This window comes from Patagioenas fasciata, chromosome 2 (genome assembly GCF_037038585.1).
Source record: "Patagioenas fasciata isolate bPatFas1 chromosome 2, bPatFas1.hap1, whole genome shotgun sequence".
NCBI lineage: Eukaryota > Metazoa > Chordata > Aves > Columbiformes > Columbidae > Patagioenas > Patagioenas fasciata.
In genome coordinates this window covers 166,337,556-166,359,504 of record NC_092521.1, presented here as the reverse complement: position 1 = coordinate 166,359,504, position 21,949 = coordinate 166,337,556, and the positions used below count along the sequence as shown (strand labels likewise).

General features: G+C 50.0%; 4 protein-coding genes across 7 annotated transcripts in view; 2 read left to right on the top strand and 2 right to left on the bottom strand.

The window, feature by feature from the left end:
* Window positions 1-257: 257 nt before the first annotated feature.
* Window positions 258-1,913, bottom strand: CYP8B1 (cytochrome P450 family 8 subfamily B member 1). The gene has a single exon (XM_065831934.2). The coding sequence runs from the start codon at window positions 1,863-1,865 to the stop codon at window positions 333-335; it is 1,533 nt and encodes a 510-aa protein (XP_065688006.1). The 5' UTR covers window positions 1,866-1,913; the 3' UTR covers window positions 258-332.
* A 1,945-nt stretch (window positions 1,914-3,858) lies between these two features.
* On the bottom strand, window positions 3,859-7,870 carry ACKR2 (atypical chemokine receptor 2). The gene is made up of 2 exons (XM_065832223.2): window positions 7,723-7,870; window positions 3,859-6,335 (listed from the first exon to the last, which is right to left on the bottom strand). Exons 1-2 carry the CDS (start codon window positions 7,760-7,762, stop codon window positions 5,221-5,223), a joined length of 1,155 nt encoding a protein of 384 aa, XP_065688295.1. The 5' UTR covers window positions 7,763-7,870; the 3' UTR covers window positions 3,859-5,220.
* A 3,678-nt stretch (window positions 7,871-11,548) lies between these two features.
* On the top strand, window positions 11,549-18,340 carry HIGD1A (HIG1 hypoxia inducible domain family member 1A). 3 transcript variants are annotated; one of them, XM_065832621.2, is made up of 4 exons: window positions 11,549-11,685; window positions 13,785-13,892; window positions 16,323-16,457; window positions 17,222-18,340. In XM_065832621.2, the coding sequence occupies exons 2-4, from the start codon at window positions 13,790-13,792 to the stop codon at window positions 17,284-17,286; spliced, it is 303 nt and encodes a 100-aa protein (XP_065688693.1). In that variant the 5' UTR covers window positions 11,549-11,685; window positions 13,785-13,789; the 3' UTR covers window positions 17,287-18,340. The 3 variants fall into 3 exon arrangements, with proteins under 3 accessions (XP_065688693.1, XP_071661491.1, XP_065688694.1); XM_071805390.1 differs by having other exon boundaries at window positions 11,623-11,680; XM_065832622.2 differs by lacking the exon at window positions 11,549-11,685 and adding an exon at window positions 12,493-13,161.
* Window positions 18,341-19,278: 938 nt separating this feature from the next.
* CCDC13 (coiled-coil domain containing 13) overlaps window positions 19,279-21,949 on the top strand; it is a 40,438-nt gene continuing 37,767 nt past the window's right edge. Inside the window, exons 1-2 of one of the 2 annotated variants that reach the window (XM_065831228.2) lie at window positions 19,279-19,453; window positions 21,310-21,533. In XM_065831228.2, coding sequence (XP_065687300.1) covers window positions 21,316-21,533 — 218 coding nt within the window. In that variant the 5' untranslated portion in view covers window positions 19,279-19,453; window positions 21,310-21,315. The remainder of the gene's footprint in view (window positions 19,454-21,309; window positions 21,534-21,949) is intronic. The other variant, XM_071805389.1, reaches the window with a different exon arrangement.

Below are 21,949 nucleotides of genomic sequence, written 5' to 3'. Positions count from 1 at the left end.
ATGTCCCTGTGCTCCCCTGGGCTTGTGCAGATGGGTTTTTGATGGACTGATGGCCTCCTGGATGGGATTGGGAGCAGCCTAGCAGGGTACTGTTTGTCTCTGTGCTGCTTTGTGGGTGTGCAGATGAGCTTTTATCACATAACCCAACACCACAGTAACTGGAGACGCAGAGCAGCGACACACGTTAAGGTGGTAAAGAGAAAAGCCACGATAACTGTTAAGCAAACAAGATCATATTAGCATTGGCACCGCACGGATCTGATAACCATAGGATCATGACATTTATTTCGCAGATAACACCAGAGCAAACAACGCAACAAGGACTTCCCTGATTAAAAGCGAAGCCGGTATCTGAACCGAACATCGCGAACAGGCTGCATTGTCCCGATTCCCCAGCGGCTGATGTCTATCGCTGGGATCTCCTCATCTCCATTGACCAGCTCCAGGTCATACCGACTCAGCATGAAGAACGCAAACAGCTTGATTTCAGCAAGGGCAAAAAACCGCCCGGGACAGATGGATACTCCCGCTCCCCAGGGCATGTTGAAGTATCTCAGCCTTTTCCCGTTTTTGTAGAACTCCTTCTTGGTGCCGTCTGGGTTTACGAAGCGGTCGTACTTAAACTCGTGAGGCTCAGAGTGGATTTCTGGGTTCATCTGCACGGACATGTGCGGGAACAGAGCAACCCTGTCTCCTTTGCGGAGAACATACTCTGTCCCGCTGCTGGTCTTAAGGTTGGTGTCCTGGAGGACAGCTCTGACCAGCAGCGGGGCTGCAGCCAACCTCAGGGTTTCCTCCAGAGCACTGTCCAGAAGGGGGGTCTGGTTTAACATGTCCCTAGTGATGTTAATTGGTGGGCTCCCCGGTTTCAGCTCTTGGCCACTCTCCCTTGAGACTTTGTCCACCTCATCCTTCACAGCCTTCATGGCTTCTGGATGTTTCATTAGATAAAAAAGGAGCCAGAAGGCAGTTGGGCCTGTATTGCCTTGGGATGCCCAGAGCATCATAAACATGAAACGATCCCGCATGTACTCGGGGACACAGTTTTCTGCCAGGGACTGGTCTTGATCGCTTATCCACCCACTGATGTTGTCCTTCTGCCAGGTGTTCTTCACGGACAGCATGCTCCAGAAGAACCTCTTAAGCTGCTCGCCTTCTATTTTGTCCTTGTAAGGCAACACACCATAGGCCAGGTGGGGGAAGAGGCGGTCGTACTTCCGAAACTCGTGGAACAGTTGGTTAGAGCGGATGCGATCTTGCTCATTGGCTTTCTCCTTGTCATCTGCCCCTTGGTACGGCTCAGTGCCATAGAGAGCCAGGTACCCGGCTCTGAAGACGATGTTGTAGCAGTAGTGGAAGAGGTTGTCCTCTTGCCACACTCGCTTCTCCTCTCCTGAGCTCAGATTGAAAAACATCAGCTTCTGAAAGTTCTCCATGGTGGCTTGTATCATGACGCTCAGTCCATCACCCATCAGATGCTTCGTGCTCGATGCATGGATTATGCTATTGTTGGCTTCAATGGCCTTGTAGCCAAAAACCCGCAGGACCAGTTCAGTGGCGGGAATCCTGAAGTCTAGTTTAGCTCGTGATTCCTTCGCGATGGCTCCAAAGCAGAAGGAGTCCATCACAAAGGTGAAGTAATAACCCCCCATCAGCACTGTGAAAACATCCCCGTGTTTCCTCTGCATCTTTTTTAGAAACTCTGAACTGTTCCTTCTGAAATCCAGCGCATAACCCAGCCAGGGAATGGTACCTTTGTCCAGAGGTGGCTCATTGGGTTTGCGCCTCCGAAATGCGCCCAGGAGGTAAAGCCCACCGAGCAGAGACGCTATCACGGTGAAGAGGAGAAGCACCCCGAGCGCCATGGGAGCTCTGTGCCCGTCCAGGAGCTTGGACTGGAGCTGGCCTGGGGCAGGAGAGGGCTTTTTATTCCCATCCAGCAACTGATAAGCAGACGCGTAGCTGAAAACCTCTGCCCTCTTTGGCAGCGTTTGCTTTTCCCCTGTGGAGCGTCCCAGAATGTACTTCTCCCTTGATAAACAGAGATTTTTAAGGTGGAAGGTCCTCTGTGCTGGGTTGCTGTGTCAGGCGGAGGGGTTTTGGCGTGTGCGCTCCAGCAGTTTCAGCAAATTCCTTTTTCTACCCTGCACAGCATCCAGTTTTTGAAAATGAGGGTTCAGAGAATTTCACTCATTGATTTCTGCATTTAAGACCAGGCTAGGGACGCACACTGAACAAATGAAAGGAAAAGTGGATATTGGAAATACTACCGCAAACGAGCTCAGGACCGAGGGAAGTGGGTTACAGCTGAGCTCATTTGGTCTCAAAAGAGAAGGGAAAGGTCTCCAACATTCTGATGTTCTCCATTTTTATGTTCTCCAACATAGAGTGCCCCGTAAGTGCTTTGCCAATGAATGGTGCGAGCACTGCTAATCTGTACAAGGGCAAAGCAAAGCAGGTCCAATTTTATTTATTCATTTTTCCCAAGGCATCCCAGGAGGGGTTTAAAAAGCATTTAGATGAGGTTCTTAGGGACATGGTTTAGTGCTAGAGCTGGGTTATGGTTGGACTCGATGATCCTGAGGGTTTCTTCCATGATTCTCAAGGGTGATGTGGGATTGAATCAGTCACATTTGTTTTGCACCAGATGAGTCCAGAGTGCACAAATGGCCAGGTCACCTCCTGGCCAGAGAGCAGCGGTGCCCAGAGGACAACAGTGTTTTCTTCTGTGCACATGGACACCCGATGGTCAGAAGCTGCAAATCAGTCATGTCCCCTATAGCCAGTGGAGAACCCCCATCCCTGGAGACATCCCAGGCCAGGCTGGACGGGGCTCTGAGCAACCTGAGCTGGTGAAGATGTCCCTGCTCATGGCAGGGGTGGCACTGGATGAGCTTGGAAGGTCCCTTCCAACCCGAACTGTGCTACGATTCTATGATTCTCTGATGCTCTGCCCTCCTGTTCTCATCCCTGGGGTGGGCACTTTTCCCCATTTTTTCCTTCTTCTCAATCTCTCCATCTCCTCACTCTCTGGACAGGGGTTGGGGACAATGGCAGGGACCCTGTGACCCTGGGTGCTGCTGCTCTGACATGAGCAGGCACAGGACACGCTGCTTACACACAACCAGCCCCTTTTATACCCCACTCCATATTTTTCCACCCTTATTCCTCCCCAGCCCACCCTGAAACTCACTCTGTATCCTCCACCTTTGCCCTTCCCCTGAGCATCCCAGCATAAATTTTCACAGAATCCCAGAATGTCAGGGATTGGAAGGGACCTGGAAAGCTCATCCAGTGCAATCCCCCCATGGAGCAGGAACACCCAGCTGAGGTTCCACAGGAAGGTGTCCAGGCGGGTTTGAATGTCTGCAGAGAAGGAGACTCCACAACCTCCCTGGGCAGCCTGGGCCAGGCTCTGCCACCCTCACCAGGAAGAAGTTTCTTCTCAAATTTAAGTGGAACCTCCTGTGTTCCAGTTTGTACCCACTACCCCTTGTCCTATCATTTTTTGCCACCGAGAAGAGCCTGGCTCCATCCTCCTGACACTCACCCTTTCTATATCTGTAAACATCAATGAGTCCCCCCTCAGTCTCCTCTTCTCCAGCTCCAGAGCCCCAGCTCCCTCAGCCTTTCCTCACACGGGAGATGCTCCACTCCCTTCAGCATCTTGGTGGCTGCGCTGGACTCTCTCCAGCAGTTCCCTGTCCTTCTGGAACTGAGGGGCCACAACTGGACACAATATAATCCCTCCCCTGCATGGGATCTCAATCTTCATCTGAGGTTTTGCTTCCCAGCTGCTGTCCCCTTCCACATTTCCCCCGGTGACCTAACCCATGCAGTGAAGGACACATCACAGCATCAGATAAATATTTATTTTGACATTTATGTGGGGTTTTTTTTTAAGGAAAGTTCCCAGCCTTACAATTTCAGGAACATGTTGTAGCAATGCTGGCAAGGAAAATAATGTCAGTGAGAGCAAATTCACCTTTCTAGATCAACTCAAAACCCTTCTCAGCCCTACCAGTAACCTTGACTAGCAATAAAATTAAGGCAATTAGTATTTTTTCTGAAATTATTAATTTTATTTGTATAACTCTAGGCAACTCCCATGCTTGATGGGTTTCTAGGTCAGAAAGGGCCCAGGTAAGGCTCAAGAGTATTTGGGGTGAATGACATCTTTAAATAAAGGTCAGCAAACCAATAACCTTGAACGTTAACACTACACTGGGTAATATGGATTGCTCAACCGCTGTGCATGCTCTGCTCTGCAAGGCCACGCTCTCACTCCGTGGTGAGACCACAAGTCAATATTTATGTCACAGGCAAATATCCACAGGTCTTTTTTATCTTGTCAAAATGGATTTTTGGGAAGGCAAATAGCTCCACCACTGTTCTGCTGAGACCATATTTCTTCCCTTTTCTCACTGGTTGTTACTGGTTTGAACGCCGTTGTTATGACAATCGGACTGATCTCAAACGGTAGACTTGGCAGTGTTAGGTTAACAGTGGGACTTGATGTTCTTAAGGTTCATTTCCAACTTAAATGATTCTATGATCCTATTCTATGAATCAAGGATCTGTCCCTCACTAAGATGCAGTTTCCCGTTACCCGAGTGTAGCACAGCTCATCGTAATGGAGAAACCCATAATTGGTCAACAACCCAGTTTAAAATTATCTAATTCCTCCTGTTGTCTTTCCTGGTAGATCAAGGGACACTCCCAGCTGAAAACATCAGCCCAGCAGGTGGCAAAAGCAAAGCTAAACCTAAGGCTGGCCTTCTGGTCACCCACCTTTGGCCTGATGGATGAGCGTGGCAAATCCATTCCCCAGCCCACACCACAAGCTGCAGGGATGGCGGGATCGTTCTCCTCCAACAGCCCCTTTGGGATCTATGGAAGAGAAGATCTGCACAAGTTTCAGTTTGCATTCTTACGGGCACAACATCTAGATGAGCTGCTCCTTCATCCACTTATTCTAGACAGGAGCTGGGATTCTTCCACCCAGGGCAAACCTTCCTTAATAATCCCAGTTACAACACAAACGACGCTCAAATGTAGTTTTCTGACCCCAACATGGAAAATCTTCATCTTGATGCTCGTGGTAGGATGAAATATCTGGTTACACAGTGCTGTGGGCTCACAGCAAATCCATCACATGGCCAGGACCAGTAAAATACAGCATAGAGGGCATATGCAGAATGCAAATAACATAAATCTTTATCATGCATTTGTGATACTCAACATTTCTATCTGAGCTGCATATCTGCTGCAAGATTGGCTTGTCTCTGAGGGCTGGATGTCAAAGAAAGAGCTTCTCCTGAAAATGGCCTGAGGGATCTTGCATAAGTACAATCTGAACCGTTTCTTCACAAAAGCATAGAGCAAGGGGTTGAGACAGCAGTGGACAAAGGACAAACTCTCCGTGACCTGCATGGCGTAGTCCAGCTGCCTGCTGCTTTCGCAGCTCCTGATCACACCGACGTCTTGCAGGGAGTGAAGGATGAGGACAATGTTGTAAGGGGACCACAGGACGAAGAAGACACCCACCAGAGTAAAGACCAAGCAGAGTGCTCTCCTTGAGCCAGGCATCTGCGACATGGTGAGGACACACGCTATGCGGGAGTAGCAGAACACCATGAAGAGGAAGGGGAAAAGGAAACCCAGGATGTTCTGAATGACCCGAAAGACAATTTTCCAAAATAAGTGCTTCTGGCCGTAATCATGGGTGCACATGATGGTTTTGTTGCGGATTTGCCTTGTTCTGGTGAAGAGGCCATCAGGAATGGAGAGCAGTATGGAAAGGACCCATAACACCAACAAGATGAGGACAGACTTCCTCCACGTCATGAAGCCACAAGGAGAGCAAACGTGAACTATCTGCAGATACATGTCCAGACTCATGCAGCTCACAAAGAATATGCCACTGTAGAAATTCACAGTGTACATGGCACTTAAGACTGGGCACAATATGTCCCAGGTCACCCACTGAGCAATGTGCAGAGCCCAAAAAGGAAGGGTTAGGAGCACGAAGAAGTCTGAAACCACCAGGTTCAGCAGATACACTTCGGTCATCTTCTTTTTCTTCTTGATGTGCATGATGAGGACTATAAACAGGAGGACATTCCCAGCCATCCCGACCAGGAATACCACAGTGTAGAAAGATGGCAAGAATACTCTGGAGAAGGAGAGTACCTCTTCTTTTGTGCAGAGGCCATACTGCATGTAATCCTCCTCGTCCAAGTACTCGTACAGGTAGTCGCTCGAATTGGCAGCGTCCAGCAAGGGTGAAGCGGTTGTTGTTGCCACCTTTGAAGCTGCATTTTTCAAGTGGCTGCCTAGGAACCAAAGACAAGTGAAGGCGATCAAAATGTTCCGATCCACCCAAGAAAGGCAAACATCACATCACGGAGGGTTCTCCTCTAGGCCATAGGTTTAAATTTTGTCACTTTCTGATAAGTATTTTGTGTCCTGCACTCCCTGGTCTTTGCCTATGGGACGGGGACAGCTGTTGGCACACACGTATAAAAAAATAATTCTGGTTTCCCTTACTTCAACACATTAAAAACTGAAAGTAAAAGAGCACGGTCTCCTCTGACATAACTCCAGACACCACTGCAAGCTTTTGAGGAAGTTTCTGCTCTAAATTACGGGAAATCCACTCTGCTGTCAGCTGCTTTAGATTCACTTGGGTCACCACTGAGAAAGCAGCATCTTGATCCTCAGTGAAGTGGAACCGGCCACCAGCACCTTTCTGTTGGTGGGGCCGCTCCCAGAGGTGAAATGCTGAACATCTCAGTGCTCCTAGTGGGACAATGACCCCTCTCTGTGCCCACTCTAGGACACCGAGACATGGATTTTTCTAAAAGGTATTAAATGGAAAATATAGAATCATAGAATGGTTTGGGTTGGAAGGAACCCTAAAAATCATTCAGCTCCAACCTCCTGCCATGGGCAGGGACACTCTCCACTAGAATCCCAGAGAGTCAATTCTGCATGATGTTGAAAGCCTGCTGACCGAGGAGGTGAAGGCTATGAGTTGGATGCTCCCCAAGCCTGCAGGGTGGTGTCACTGTTTAGACAGCTGCAGTCCAGATTTCAGGAAACGGTGACTGATTTGGAGCGTTTCCCGCTTTTGGAGCCTGGTTTTCTGGATTAAAAACACACACGAGAACGCTACAAAGGTTTCATCTTCCAAAAGCCACCCAAACTGGACAACAGCTGTCAGTGAAGAGCCCAGCTCCTGCACAGGGAGATGGGATCTGCCTAAGCCATGTTGGTTTCACAGAAGTTAATGTGGGTTTTAAAAATCAAGACTAACCTCCAGGCTCTGACAGCAAACTAGGGCTGTCACAGGGAAAAACAGCTCAAATACTCCTCCGCTGCTAAAACACACCATTCCCCCCAGAACTCCTTTTTTCCAGCAATCCCAGAACAGGCATGGCCGTGTCGTTCCTTATTTCAGCCACTCCTGCTTGCTCTCCCCAAGGACCTGTTTCTCCCCAAGAGATCTGCAATGAAGCTGTTGGTCCCTGGTCGTGCTGCACATCCCAAGGAGGACACATCCCATGGTGGCTTTGAACTTCTAGGGATGACTCCCACCCCACGGACACCCCGGGAAAGGGGAGACCCTCCCCACAAAGCGGGTTAACAAACCACCCGAGCAGTGGGATGCTGAGGATGCCCGTGGGTGCGCAGCCCTAAGCGGGGAAGCTGCGGACGTACCTGTTTGCAGTCCCATGTCTAAAATCGCTTGGATACCCATTCCAGGCAAATCCAGGTGGTTGAAAAGAAAACTCGATTTGGGTTGGGCTGGATGGAAGTGTTTTCTCCCGTGTCGCAGTCCTTTAAAGCGTGCCGCACGGCATTTCAACCACAGGGAGCGGGGATCTGCCACGGAAAAGGGCCAGAAAAAGAGACTTTTTCTAGGAATGAGCATTTTTATTTTTTCTGTTTCGTATTTTGGAAAAAATTCATCTTTAGCCATGTGCAGTTCTGACCATAATCCTCTGGGAGGACACCAAAGCTGCCCACCCTTCTCATTGCAGCAACACCCAGAGAGACTCCCAAACACCTTCGCCCCTCACACACACCCTCTGCGTCCACATCAGGACAAGCCGTCCCCAAAATCTCCCATTTCTGGGTCTCTTCCAGCCCACCGAGAGGCCTTTTCTCCCTCTGCTGCATTTTTCCCGTTCCGTATCACGCTGGCACTGACACTCGCATTCCCATCCCGTAGCTCATAGCGGAGAACTGATGAATGCAACATGGGCTGAGCTCAGAAATTAATCCCAAACCCGCCGGAGTGCCAGTGCTTACGAGCTGGATAACTTTCAAGAAGAAAACAGAACCTCCCCGTGTTTCTCCCGAAAATTTCTCTACAAGGAAGAAGCAGAAAATGCACTTACAGGAGCTGCTTCTGCACCGCGGGCAGTTCTCATCCTGCCAGAGGTTTCAATCAGGCTTTTAGGAAACAGTTTTGCTTGTGTAAGAGCATGGGCAGGAAATGTGAGCTCAGCGTGACCTCCCTGGGTTAGTTTGGCCTTTCCTGGTGTTGACCAGTGGATGACAGAACTGGAGGAATCATCTCCGTGCCGTGTCCACGCACGTGTCCCTCCACACCACCTACACCTGGTACCTGAGCCCAAAGTGGGCTTTGTCACCTGAGAGACACATCAGGATCACAGTGTCTCCTGCCACAGGTGCTGGTGGGGACCCACCTTGAGAAACACAACCTGCTCTTCACAGAATCCCAGAATGTCAGGGGTTGGAAGGGCCCTGGAAAGCTCATCCAGTGCAATCCCCCCATGGAGCAGGAACACCCAGCTGAGGTTCCACAGGAAGGTGTCCAGGCGGGTTTGAATGTCTGCAGAGAAGGAGACTCCACAACCCCCCTGGGCAGCCTGGGCCAGGCTCTGACACCCTCACCGGGAAGAAGTTTCTTCTCATATTTAAGTGGAACCTCCTGTGTTCCACTTTGAACCCATTACCCCTTGTCCTATCATTGGTTGTCACCGAGAAGAGCCTGGCTCCATCCTCCTGACACTCACCCTTTGTATATTTATAAACATTAATAAGGTCACCCCTCAGTCTCCTCTTCTCCAGCTCCAGAGCCCCAGCTCCCTCAGCCTTTCCTCACACGGGAGATGCTCCACTCCCTTCAGCATCTTTGTTGCCCTGCGCTGGACTCTCTCCAGCAGTTCCCTGTCCTTCTGGAACTGAGGGGCCACAACTGGACACAATATTCCAGGTGTGGTCTCTCCAGGGCAGAGTAGAGGGGCAGGAGAACCTCTCTGACCTACTGACCACCCCCTTCTAACCCACCCCAGGTACCATTGGCCTTCCTGGCCACAAGGGCCCAGTGCTGGCTCATGGTCACCCTGCTGTCCCCAGGGCCCCCAGGTCCCTTTCCCCTTCACTGCTCTCTAATAGCTCATTCCCCATCCTGGGGCTCTTCACATCCCACTGCTTCTGTTATCAGCTCCTGGCTGCAAAAACATGCAGCCACATTCAGAAAAGTGCAGTTAATTAGAAAAACTCAGCTGAAAGGAAAACTCCCTGAAAGAGAAACTGGTCTTGTTTTTAACAAAATCGGGACAGACCCCAACGTAGAAATCTGCATTTTTCCCAGGAAATCTGGATAAGCCACGTGCTGTTTGGATGCTGCAAGATCCTCAGTCCCTGTAATGGTTGTGGAGAGGGACACAGCCAGGGCTGGTGGCTCTTTGGGGACAATCACACATCTCGGCCTTGCAAGCGACACCGGAATAAGGAGCTTATTGCTGTGGTTGAACATGCAAGCAGTGATCAACCACAGAAAGGGTGTCTTGGGGACAGCGTCATGGCACAAACCTTTGCTCACCTGTCAAAGGTGTCTCTGAGAAATTGGTTTATTGGAGAGGTTTTAGAACAGCACCGTCGGTGAGTGGTCACCTTCCAGTTCATTTCCCTCATCTCAACACCAAACGGGCCCATGGGTGACACCTTGACCATGCCAAACCCATCCCTGTGCCAACCCTGGTGCAATAAAAATAAACCCCACTGGTAAATACAGAACAGAGCAGCAGCGATGGCCACAGCTCCACCTCCAACCTGCCCACGGTACATGGATTTGCTAAGAGAAATATGTTCTTTTTAACCATTTCAGCTGGTGCACGCACATGCCCGCACTTGAAAGACACCCTATAATAAAGATATTATGTGGGCAACACACCCATTAACAGGGTGCAAGAAGCGGGTCACAAAACCAGACGCACATGGGGATGCTACAGGTGACAGCAGCTTCATTAGCCCAGCAATTAAAGTGCAGTAAGTTTTTGGTCTTAATTGAGTTCCCCCCCCGAAGCACATTGTGCGGAGCTTCAGGGAATCCAACGTGTCTCTGAGAGTCACTGGAGAAAGCAGCCTGCCCTGTAATTCATTACGAGATTTTAACTCCATTTGGGAGCTGGTAATTGCATAGATTTTTATTTATATATTTTTCCCTTTCAGGCTCTGCAGAGCCCTAATGGCTTTGGCAATTAAAGTAACTGGATTACTCATAATGGGAACCACATTTAGAGAGGTACAGCGGTGCTAATAAACAGCCATCTGAGCCACTTTCTTTTATGTGGCCGAAAATGCTGCATCTTGGGCAGGGACCATGCGGGAGCAGCAACGCTGCGTCCCCCCCGTGCTTGGAGATGGAGAGACCAATTCCCACTGCAAAACAGGGCAGGGTTTTGGATAAAAATGACCTTTTTTGTTGTTTTTTTTTCACTGTGACGTTTCACCCCCAGGTTTAGGGGAGGGATTTTGTCATCTTTGGGATCCCAAGGGATTATTCCTCCTGCTCCAGGGCTCAGTTCAGTTGAAGTCGGGAGCAATTTCCAGTTTGTTTTTGAGCTCCGGATTTTCAGTTGAAGTCGGAAGGAGTTTTTACTTTGTCTTTGGGCTTCAAAATCCATGGCAAGGGGCAAATTGAGCTCTGCTTGAAAGCTGAAATTCAGGAAAAAATAGTCGATGAGACAATTCACTGTTAGGAAGAAGCAAATCAGACCTAGGGAAAGCTGGGTTTTGACCTTCTCCTTTGCTAAAGCGCTCCCACTTGATGTCAAAGCACAGGTTTACACTGACATGAGTTGGTTTTGAAGCGAAAAGCTGCCAATTTGCAGAAAAGGCGGCATCCTGCAAACGACCACCTAAAAACCCCACTTTCGGGGGTGAAACGGGTCGCCAAGTTCAACCCAAAGTCTCTCTGTTCTGCAAACGCGAGCTGTCGGTGCCCAGATGTGCTCGGAAGAGGACAAACACGCTCAGATTCGGGCAGTTCCCACCCCCGCCCCGCGTTTTCGCGGGTTCCAGAGGCGGGAAAGCGCCCGCCCGCAGCGCCCCCTAGCGGCGCGCCAAGTGCTCCCCCGCACCCGCCGCAATGCGGAGAACCCCCTGCCATGACGTCACAGCTTTGCCCCGCCTACCCCGCCCTTCTAATGACGCCGGGGCCAGTGGGCGCGCTTCCGGATTGGCTGGCGGCGGGCGGGACGCTGGGAGTTGTGGTTTTCGGCCGGGCTGGTGGCGCCTAAGGCGAAGGGAGTGAGGCGAATCAAGCCAATAAGGCGCGGGAGGCGTGGCGAATCCGGCCAATAAGGAGCGGGGGGCGGGGCCAAGCGCGGCAGACACCGGCCGGTTTCGGGAGTGAAGCAGGGTGAGGTGAGCCCGGGCATCTGGGAGCAGGGCGGTGAGAGACCCCGGAGGCTGCGGCCGCGGCTTGGTGTGGGCTGCGGAGGCACGGGGCTGGAATAGGACAGAGGCCCGGTGTGGGGTGCCGGGGACTTGAGGCTGACGTAGAGCAGAGGCCCCATGTCGGGTGGAGGCGACCGGGCCTGGCGTAGAGCAGAGGCCCCATGTGGGGTGCGGGGACCTGGGGCTGGAATAGGACAGGGGCCCGGTGTGGGGTGCAGGGACTTGGGCCTGACATAGAGCAGAGGCCCCGTGTGGGGTGGAGGCGACTGGGCCTGGCATAGAGCAGAGGCCCCATGTGGGGCGCGGGGACCTGGGGCTGGATTAGGACAGGGGCCCTGTGTCGGGTGCGGGGACCTGGGGCTGGATTACGACAGGGGCCCTGTGTGGGGTGCGGGGTCCTGGGACTGGCATAGGGCAGAGGCCCCAGGTGGGGCGTGGGGACCTGGGGCTGGAGTAGGACAGAGGCCCTGTGTGGGGTGTGGGAACTTGGGCCTGGCGTAGAGCAGAGAGGGACCATGTGGGGTGGAGGTGCCTAGGCCTGGCGTAGGGCAAAGGCCTTGCATGGGGTGCGGGGACCTGGGGCTGGAGTAGGACAGGGCCCCGCTGTGGGCTTGGTGGTGCCGGGAGGGGCGGTGGGATCTGTCACCTCCCCCCCCCATGTCAGAGCTGTCCCCCGTGGGTGCCCCGTGTGTCCCTGCTGCAGGGTCAGGGCAGTTTTGGGTGTTTCCCCTCAGGTTCCTCTACATAACACCCGCTCCGGCCTCTGCGTGAGGTGAAGGTCGCGGGAACCTCTTACAAATTGATTCACTTCTCAAAATCGTTTCCTTGTCTGTCTCCACCTCTCCCGAGCGACAGGGCGCTCTCATGTTTCGTTCTCCGAATGAGCCAGGGTAAAATATAACTTATATATAGCAAATAGGAGTAGTTGTAGTAGGCACAGAGAGACTTGCGGCCTGCAGAGGAAATGGTTTGCGTGTTTAGTTTAAGAAAACAGCCTGAGGAAATGGATGTGCACAAAATGCTGCTGAACCAGGGAATACGGCCACATTGGAAATTTATCTTTTGCAAGTGATTACCAGCCTGTGCTGAAGTTAAATTCCTGTGAGTCTGGAGTACTTCATGGGAGGCCGAGCTGTGTTTTGCTGCTGATCTGTTGGTGGCAAAACTGGAACAATACAGGTAGCGAATTTTGGTGTAGTTGAGGTAACTGAGCAGGCGGAAATGGGCACTAATTGAAGAATGATGGTTATGCCGAGGAGGTCTGTGTGTGACAAGGACAGCAGGACAAGGCGTCACGTTCTGGTGGATGGTCTCACTGGCTGGGTGATGATGGGTCAGTGAGTAGAGATCTTCTTGTGGTCGCTGCTGCTTTTTTTTGCTTGGAGACGGGAGAAATCACCTACGCTGCAATAGGAACCGCTCGTCTTCCTGGTGCATCCCCAGGTAAATCTGTGTCGATCAGGGGCTCCAGGACTCACTCTGGTTCCTCAGCATCTGCCACTTTACACTCTGTGTTCTCCAACAAGAGTCCAAAACCTGTTGAAGGGGGGAATGAGGTGGCATGAGGCCGTTGTAGCAACCGTAGCACTGACCTTCCACAGTGGCTCGTGCTTTCTTTTTCCCCAGAGGGCTTCTCTTGCTGCTCTTGGCAGGGAGTGAAAGGGGAGGAATGAACTTTTCTGAGGTCAGAGCAGCTGTTAAGGAATAGCCTGGGAAAGCAAAGCATGATGCACGTCCTAAAAGGAAACACAGACAGTGGCCAAAGCTTTCAGTGGCTTCTCGCTGCCTGTGTGTATCGGGCCGCTGGGACCTCTCGTAGTATGAAAGAGGATGGCAGGAATTTGTTGCTTCGCCTTTTTTTTTTCCCCTCCTGTCATTACTTGTTCTAGTTTGCAAAGATCTTGCTTCTGAAGACTTCACTTGAATTAAATCATCTGTGTGTAGCTCATCAGCTCGTTGTGCTTGTACCTCACTCTGTGGTAGGATACACAAGGCATTTTCTTTTTCTAAAAATGCTCTTAACTTGATGTTTTGAAACCCTCAAGAGAGATTCTCTGTCTTTGCAGCCACCATGTCACCCAGTCAGGAACCTGTTTTCCCCGAGTATGAGACTGACACCAGCCAGACGTCGAAGCTCTTAAGGAAATTTAAAGAGACACCGTTTGTACCCATTGGTAAGTTTAAAGGTGAAGAAATGTGCGTGGGCAATCAATATAGTCAACATGTTCACTGCTCACGATTGCCTGTGAACAGGAAATCACTTCCTGCTGTAGGTTTTCTGCGTGGTGATAACAGTGCCCAGGATGGTATTTGTTCTGCAGGAAACAGAGAAATTAATGAGGCTTGTTATCTTAAATGGAAAACTCAGTACCTACAACTACCAAAAAACCCCAGCAAACCCTCAAAGACTGTTTAGGTGAACTTAAAACACACGTTCAGGTGATTGTGCTGGGGGAAGGTGTGTTTTTTGTAGCTGTTCTGGAGTGTGATCACTACAAAGTGACTTTCAAATCAACAAAACAGAAATATCTAGAATGAGCTCAGCTGCTAAACATTTCACCCCCCTCTGCTGCCATTTCTTAGTTTAAAATGTGTTTTCTTAGTAGGTTTGTGGTACCCCAGCTTCAGGAGGTTGTTAAAATTCTCAGTCTCTGCTGAGACCCCAAAAAAGCCTCTGAAGAGACAGAGGATCAGTTGTGTTCATCCCAAGAGCTTTCCTCCCATCAGGAACTGCCTCTGACACGAGAGGTGTTTTGATTTCAAGCCACCTTAGATGGAGAGCAGTCGGGTCACTCGGGGTGAACTGTTCCACGTGTTTGCCAGCACATAATCTGTCGCTGGCTTCTGCGGTCACAGGACTTTGCTCTCCAGCTCACTAGGGCATACTATGAACTCCAGGAGTTCGAGTTTTCCCAAGCAAATTGGCAGGATTTACCTTCAACTTGTGTCAGAGCTAGTTTGAAGGCCCTAAAATTCTTAATTGGTATTTAATGAAGCTGCCACATGGTCATGCAGCAGGGAAGGAAGGATTTACAGCTTCATGAGTGGAGCTGGTAATACTCCTGTTCAGGGAAACAAGCCATCTGGGCTCTTGGTGGTAAAACATACACACCACTTAGAACCTGGCAGCCTCCTCTGAACTATGGAAATAATAATAATCTTAAATATGTAATGAAGTGGATGGAATTGGGAAATTTTGTGCACTGCTGCTGTGTATTCTGTGAGAACATCGGTGTAGGCAGGTTGGAGGTGGTAGAGCCGGGGCTGTGTTTGGTCCGAAGGGCAAAAAGCAAACTTCAGCTGAACCTCGGTCTCCACAGCATGGGAAAAGTATCATATGACTTGTCCTGTCCCAGTGAAGCCGGCCACATGTGATGACACCCAGAATAGCAGCCTCAGCAGGCCGGTGGGTAGGTCAGGGTGTCTCCACGCACTGAGGGTCCCAGCCGCAGCTGAGTGGTGTTCTTGGGTGGGAGCTTCTGTCCAGGAAAGAGGGTGCAAGCAGCACAGGTGCATTCTGAAAAATACCTGAGAAACTCTGACACCTTGAGCTGCTGGTGTGGCATTTTAACTGTAGTGGAAATCATGGAATGGTTTGGCTTGGAAGAGACCTCTGGAGATTGTCCAGTCCAACCCACCTCCTAACGCAGGGTCACCAGAGCAGATCACACAGGGCTGTGTCCAGGTGGGTTTGAATGTCTGCAGAGAAGGAGACTCCACAACCTCTCTGGGCAGCCTGGTCCAGGCTCTGGCACCTCAACGGAAAGAAGTTGCTCCTCATATTCAGATGGAACTTGCTGTGTTTCAGTCTGTGCCTGTTTCCCCTCAACTTGTTGTTGTGCACCACTGAAAATAATAGAATCAAGAGTAATTTTGGTCTGAAAAGATGCTCAAGATCATGGAGTCCAACCGTTAACCCAGCACTGTCATTAACCCATGCCACTCATCTCCCTGTCTTTTAAACCCTTCCAGGGATGGTGACTCCACCACTGCCCTGGGCAGCCTGTTCCAATGCCCAACAGCCCTTTCTGGGAAGAAATTATTCCCAATATCAAATCTAAACCTCCCCTGGTGCAACTGAGGCCATTTTCTCTCATCCTATCCCTTGCTACCTGGGAGAAGACACAGACCCCCTCTAGCTCCAAGCTCCTTGCAGGCAGTTCAGAGATCAGAAGGTCTCCCCTCAGCCTCCTGTTCTCCAGCTGAACCCCCCAGGTCCCTCAGCTGCTCCTCGTAAGCGTTTAGTCCTGTTCTCTTGGCACCCACCCTTGAGATATTTGTAACATTGATAAGATCCCCTTCTGCAGGCTGAACAGCCCCAGTTCTCTCAGCCTTCCCTCATAATAAAGATGCTCCAGACCCCTCAGTGTTTTTGTAGCCTCCACTGGACTCACTCCAGCAGCCCCTCACTCTTCTCTGCGCTGAATGAGGTGGCAACGCTCGAGCAAAACCAGCAGGTAGGCCAGGACTTGCCATTTACAAAAAAAAAAAGAGAGTGATTAGACCAAAAGGTGATTATTCCCAGGAGACCTTTTTTAGGTGGGTCACCGCATATCTTGATGTCTTGGCTTGGGGCTCAGAAGGACATTTTCCTTGCCTTGCAGGGATGGCCGGCTTCGCCGTGGTGGTTGGCTACGGGCTGTACAGGCTGAAGCACAGAGGTGAGATGAAAATGTCACTTCACCTGATTCACATGCGTGTGGCGGCCCAGGGCTTCGTCGTGGGAGCGATAACGTGCGGTACGTATCCGGCAAACTGCAGAGAATGTCTCGCATCCCTTCTCCGAGTGGATAATACAGCAAGTGTGGAATATCCTCAGGGTGGAAGCATCCAGGTCGTTGTATTTCAGGATGTTTATGGTTGTTACTGATGTTCGCTCAGCCTTTCTAGAGCAATGAGATATTTAAGTACATGTATTTAATATTAAACGGCATTAACTTTGAGAATAGAAGTTTGGGCCATATTTAGATGTGGAAAGTTTCACAGATGTTGTAATCAGAGGCAAATTAAAAAACAACTGACATTAATATTTTCCCATGTAAATATGTTGCTGTTCCTGAATTTAATGCATTGAAAAATCAGCTTGTGTAGACTGTGATATTATGTATTTTATATATATATACACACATATATATTCAGGACTGGTGTCCCTGCATATACTGAGTGATTTGTACATCTCAGGTACTGCAGCCGTGTACATAAATGTATGTCCCACGAAACGCTGTTTGTCTGTGCTGTATTCCCAGAAGGTACAACAGAAAAGCTTCACTTTGGCTGCAAAGTCAAATTGGCTGAGGCGTCTGCATTTTATATACAGAATATTTTCATATCCACTTTGTATATGAAGAATTTTGTAGCGTATTTAAAAAAAAATACAGATGACAGAAGAGGAAGGGAAACATTATTTTTATTGCTGAGGATATCTCCTACTGTTTGGATTTTGAAACCTGTTATTTCCTATTTAACCCAGCTTTCTAATTGTCCTTGTATTTCTGTCTTGCAGGTGTGCTGTATTCAATGTTTCGGGAGCACCTGATGAAGCCCAAGGAGGAAAGGAAAACCGACTGAAAACCTCTGTCCTGGTGGTGGCTTGTGTACTGCAGCTAAAAATCTCATACCGAGGGGGGTTTCAGGAGAAAAAAGAACAATACATGGTATTAGAGAATTGCCCTATATTGATTTAGTTTTGATACACGGTCTTGAAGCTGGCAGCTTAAATGATTGTGTGCTGTGGGAGCGGGTATAAGGGTCTGGTTCTGATTGACGCCACCATATCCCAAATTTTAGGGGGTACAGTAGAGCACAATCGGTTTATCTTCCCCTCAACTCAGTCCTAAAATTGGTGACTCCTTTTCGGTGCTCTTGCCCAAAACCACAAAGTCTGAACCAGCTTCTGTGAGGCCTCGGGCTGCCAGGCAGTGTCGTGAGTGCTTTGCTGTCGTTTTCTATCTTGTATATTTGTCAGCCTCCAGCTTTGTAATTTAGAAACTTCCAGTAGCACTAAATGACTTCTAAAATATTGAGAGCGATAAACATCTATTTTTTTATTTAAGGCATAAGTATTTAGTATGTTGCAGATATTTAAATGTTATATTTATTCACTGTTAACGAAGACACAGGCTTCCTATTTTTACTGTAGATTTTCAGACTCTTGGATTACTCTGTTTTGTAACTTTATTTAGGGTGTTCTTCTGAATAACGTTTAAATGTAACATTTAAAATAGACATTGTGGAAACTAAACCTTGATTTGGTGTTCTAATACTTTTAAAGCATATGATCTAGCTCTGATTTTTGCAGTTATCATTCCCTATAGGATTTTTTAAACATTTAAATCTGAAAAGCACCCATCACCCTCAACAAGGTGTTAAAACCCTTCTCTGTGAATTGCCACTGTTATTTTACACTCGAACCCCTTGTATCTCCAACAGCAGCCACAAAAATAAATCTCTTGATAAAGCCAATTTGCAAAAACCTCCTTTTCTCCTATTAGCTGACATTCCACTGTGACAGTATGATGTGTCGTTGTAATAAACACTGCAAGGTACACACTGCATCTCTCTGTGACATTGTACACTGCAGTGGGTGATGAAATATGAATAAATGTGTGAGCCCTGGAGATAATGAGTGTTTGGTTATGGATTTGTTGGGGGGTGGGCCCCCATGTGCATGCAGCTACTTGTGGAGAGGTGGGGTGAATAAAAATCACAGGATGGTTTAGGTTGGAAGGACCTCTGGAGATCATCCAGTCCAACCCACCTGCTAAAGCAGGGTCACCAGAGCAGATCACACAGGGTCACATCCAGGTGGGTTTGAATGTCTGCAGAGGAGACCCCACAGCCTCTCTGGGCAGCCTGGGCCAGGCTCTGGCACCTCAAAGGAAAGAAGTTTCTCCTCATGTTCAGATGGAACCTCCTGTGTTTCAGTCTGTGCTTGTTGCCCCTCATCCTGTTGTTGTGCACCACTGAAAAGAGTCTGGTCCATCCTCTTCACGCCACCTCTTCCGATATTTATCAGCATAAATAAGATCCCTTTCAGCTTCTGCAGGCTGAACAGCCCCAGCTCCCTCAGTCTCTCCTCACAAAAAAGATGCTCCAGACATCCAGCATCCTCGTAGCCCCCACGGGACTCCGTCCAGTAACTCAAGTAACCTGAGAGGATGCAAGGCTACGGAAAGGTCACTCCCGGCCGGCCCAGTCCTGTTGACCTTGGGGGTTGACACCAGAGCTCTCCCTGATGGGTGGAGCTGGGGACGGCCTGAGGAGACGCCCCCTCCATAGCGCAGAGGCCTTTTTTCTTTTTCCCTCCTCCTCCCCACACCAAAGGGCAGTAGGAGGAGCAGCCCCGCCGCCGTGACCCGGAGGGGCCGGTCGTTGTGCGGCGAGAGGGCAGAGAGGCCCTGGGGCCGGGAGGCGCCGCCGGGCTCGGAGCGGCTGCCAGGAACCGTCATGGCGGCCGCACGGAGGGCACAGGCGCCAGCCCCGCCCCTCCCGCCGCGCCCTCAGCGCATGCGCGGCACCGCCCGTCGCGCCCCGTTGCTATGGGAACCGCGTGGGGCCGCGGCCCGGCCGGGAACGGCGGCTGGAGCAACCGGGCCCGGCCCTGCCCAGGCGGGCAGCCGGCGGGACAGGGCGGCCGGGGGGAGCCTCCCGCCGCTCCCCGGGCCGGTGGAGGCTGTTCTGGTAGGCTGGAGGAGGCAGCGCGGGGCTGTTAGGCCCTGTCAGGCTTCAGGGCAAGGTGGGTGTTGGGGGAGGAATGGAGGGACCCACCTGTCCCCACACAGCAGCTGTGGGGCAGATCCTTCTGTGCCAGTCGGTGCCCAGGTGAGCTGGAGGGCTAATGGTGGGCACCAGGCTACCACTCATACCCAACAGGGCTGTGGACTGAGCAAAGGCACCAATGCCATTTGGGTTCCTCAGTGCTGAGTGCACCTTGTCATAGAATCACAGAATGGTTTGGGTTGGAAGGGACCTTCAAAGCTCATCCAGTGCCACCCCTGCCATGAGCAGGGACATCTTCACCAGCTCAGGTTGCTCAGAGCCCCGTCCAGCCTGGCCTGGGATGTCTAGGTTGAGAGAGGTTTTCCTGCCCCTCTACTCTGCCCTGGAGAGACCACACCTGGAATATTGTGTCCAGTTGTGGCCCCTCAGTTCCAGAAGGACAGGGAACTGCTGGAGAGAGTCCAGCGCAGCCACCAAGATGCTGAAGGGAGTGGAGCATCTCCCGTGTGAGGAAAGGCTGAGGGAGCTGGGGCTCTGGAGCTTGGTGGAGACTGAGGGTGCCCTTATTAATGGTGATCAATATGTAAAGGGTGAATGTCAGGAGGATGGAGCCAGGCTCTTCTCGGTGACAACCAATGACAGGACAAGGGGTAATGGGTTCAAACTGGAACACAGGAGATTCCACTTAAATTTGAGAAGAAACTTCTTCATGGTGAGGGTGTCAGAGCCTGGCCCAGGCTGCCCAGGGAGGTTGTGGAGTCTCCTTCTCTGCAGACATTCAAACCCGCCTGGACACCTTCCTGTGGAACCTCAGCTGGGTGTTCCTGCTCCATGGGGGGATTGCACTGCATGAGCTTTCCAGGGCCCTTCCAACCCCTGACTCTCCATGGTTCTGTGATTCTGTCTCCAGGGATGGGGCACCCATCACCTCTCTGGGCAACCTGGGACAGTGTTTCAACACCCTCTTTGTAAAAGAATTCCACACCTGTGGTGTCCATGTCAGGTGTGTAGGTAAAGCCGCTTGCAATGCATCCTTGCCCATACAGCACGTCCAGGCACACAGGGACATAACGTGTATTTTGGTGCTTTATCAGCACGATTGTTGCCTTAGTATCAGAAAGGGCCTACATTAATTACTCATTGGAGGGCGTGCCTTTGAAAGGTTTTACTGATTTTTTTTCCTAGGCCAAAGTTGCACGCGAATTCTTCCTGACACTGAATGTCAAACAGAAGGAGAGGGACTGGAACACCTGACAAAATCGGTCATCTTTAGTCATACTAAGTAAAGCTCCAGACACTTAAATGGGTAGCAGTATTATCACTTTAATGTTAGTCAGTTAATGTTAGCAGTTAATGCTTAGGAGTGTGGGGGAAAGATGCAAGCCATGCTCTTGGTGTCTAAGGCATTAGGATAAACAGGGATTTTTCTTTCTCTGTCAGTCCCATATTAACCCAAAAATGGGGAGATCTGCAGCTCTTTTTGAAAGGTGGGAAGGAAGGCTGGATGGTCCAGTCTGTGTTCCCTTTAGTCAGTATAACGTGGTTGCCACATTCGCTTGGTTTTGACCCCGACTTGCTCTTCTGTAAAAATGTTTATTTAATCAGATCTGTTTAAAAACATTTGCAAACATTGCTTTTGGGATGCTAGAGTGGAAAAGACCTGAAAACCTTTTTGAAGACTGTTTGAAAGCCATTTATGGAACAAGGCGCTGGGGCTGCAGAGCACAGAGGCTGAGAGGAGGAGGTGGCAGGGAGACTGTGCAGAGGTCAGGAGGAAAAACTGCAAAGCAGCTGCTAGAGAAGGATGTTTCTCAAAGCGATGTTGATCTCTGCTCTCTCTTGCTTTTTATTTTTGTCTCGTTATGCTTTTAGTAAACAATGGAGTCAGACCTAACGGTGAATGAACAGTTTAAAAGCCAGTTTAAGGCTTATCAAGAACAACAGCAAAGGCGGCTGCAAAATCTAATGGAGAGGAAGAAGGAAAAGCAGAACGGTCAGAAGCGTGATAACGGCAATGGAAAGGAGAATTTCGGAATCCCGAATGAGCTAAACCTGTTTGAAACAAGACAACCTGTAAAAGAAGACGACAACAAAAGGTAAAGGTGTAGCAGCACTGTTCCTTTGGGAAGTCACAGAAATATGTTTTGCATATTATCTAATGAAAGTCGTATGAAGTGGACAGAGCACTTTCTGTCTTCACATATTGGGCTTTTGTTATCCTGAGAAGAATCTCACTGTCTCTAAAATGTTTATCCTCAGAGATTTGTGATGTGCTTTTTATTATCAGTGTTTCACAAATGAAGAGTGGAAGAACCGAGGGGTTAAGGGTGATATGCTAAGGGCAGATAGACACTGTGTGATGAAATCCAGTCACTCAGGATCACTGACATCCCCAGAACTGTTGGTTAGTTCTTTCCTAGCCTTGTAAACAAACATGACTAATTTCCAAAGGCAAATAAGGGCAAAGCAGCTACTGCGTGCAAACTAAAGGCCTGCAGAGCAGGAGAGTGTT

Coding starts and splice junctions, on each gene's coding strand:
- HIGD1A (XM_065832621.2), top strand. CDS start 13,790: ATGTCACCCAGTCAGGAACCTGTTTTCCCCGAGTATGAGACTGACACC. Junction 13,893..16,322: donor GACACCGTTTGTACCCATTG/GTAAGTTTAAAG, acceptor CTTGCCTTGCAG/GGATGGCCGGCTTCGCCGTG. Junction 16,458..17,221: donor CGTGGGAGCGATAACGTGCG/GTACGTATCCGG, acceptor TCTGTCTTGCAG/GTGTGCTGTATTCAATGTTT.
- CYP8B1 (XM_065831934.2), bottom strand. CDS start 1,865: ATGGCGCTCGGGGTGCTTCTCCTCTTCACCGTGATAGCGTCTCTGCTC.
- ACKR2 (XM_065832223.2), bottom strand. CDS start 7,762: ATGGGTATCCAAGCGATTTTAGACATGGGACTGCAAACAG. Junction 6,336..7,722: donor AGACATGGGACTGCAAACAG/GTACGTCCGCAG, acceptor TTTGGTTCCTAG/GCAGCCACTTGAAAAATGCA.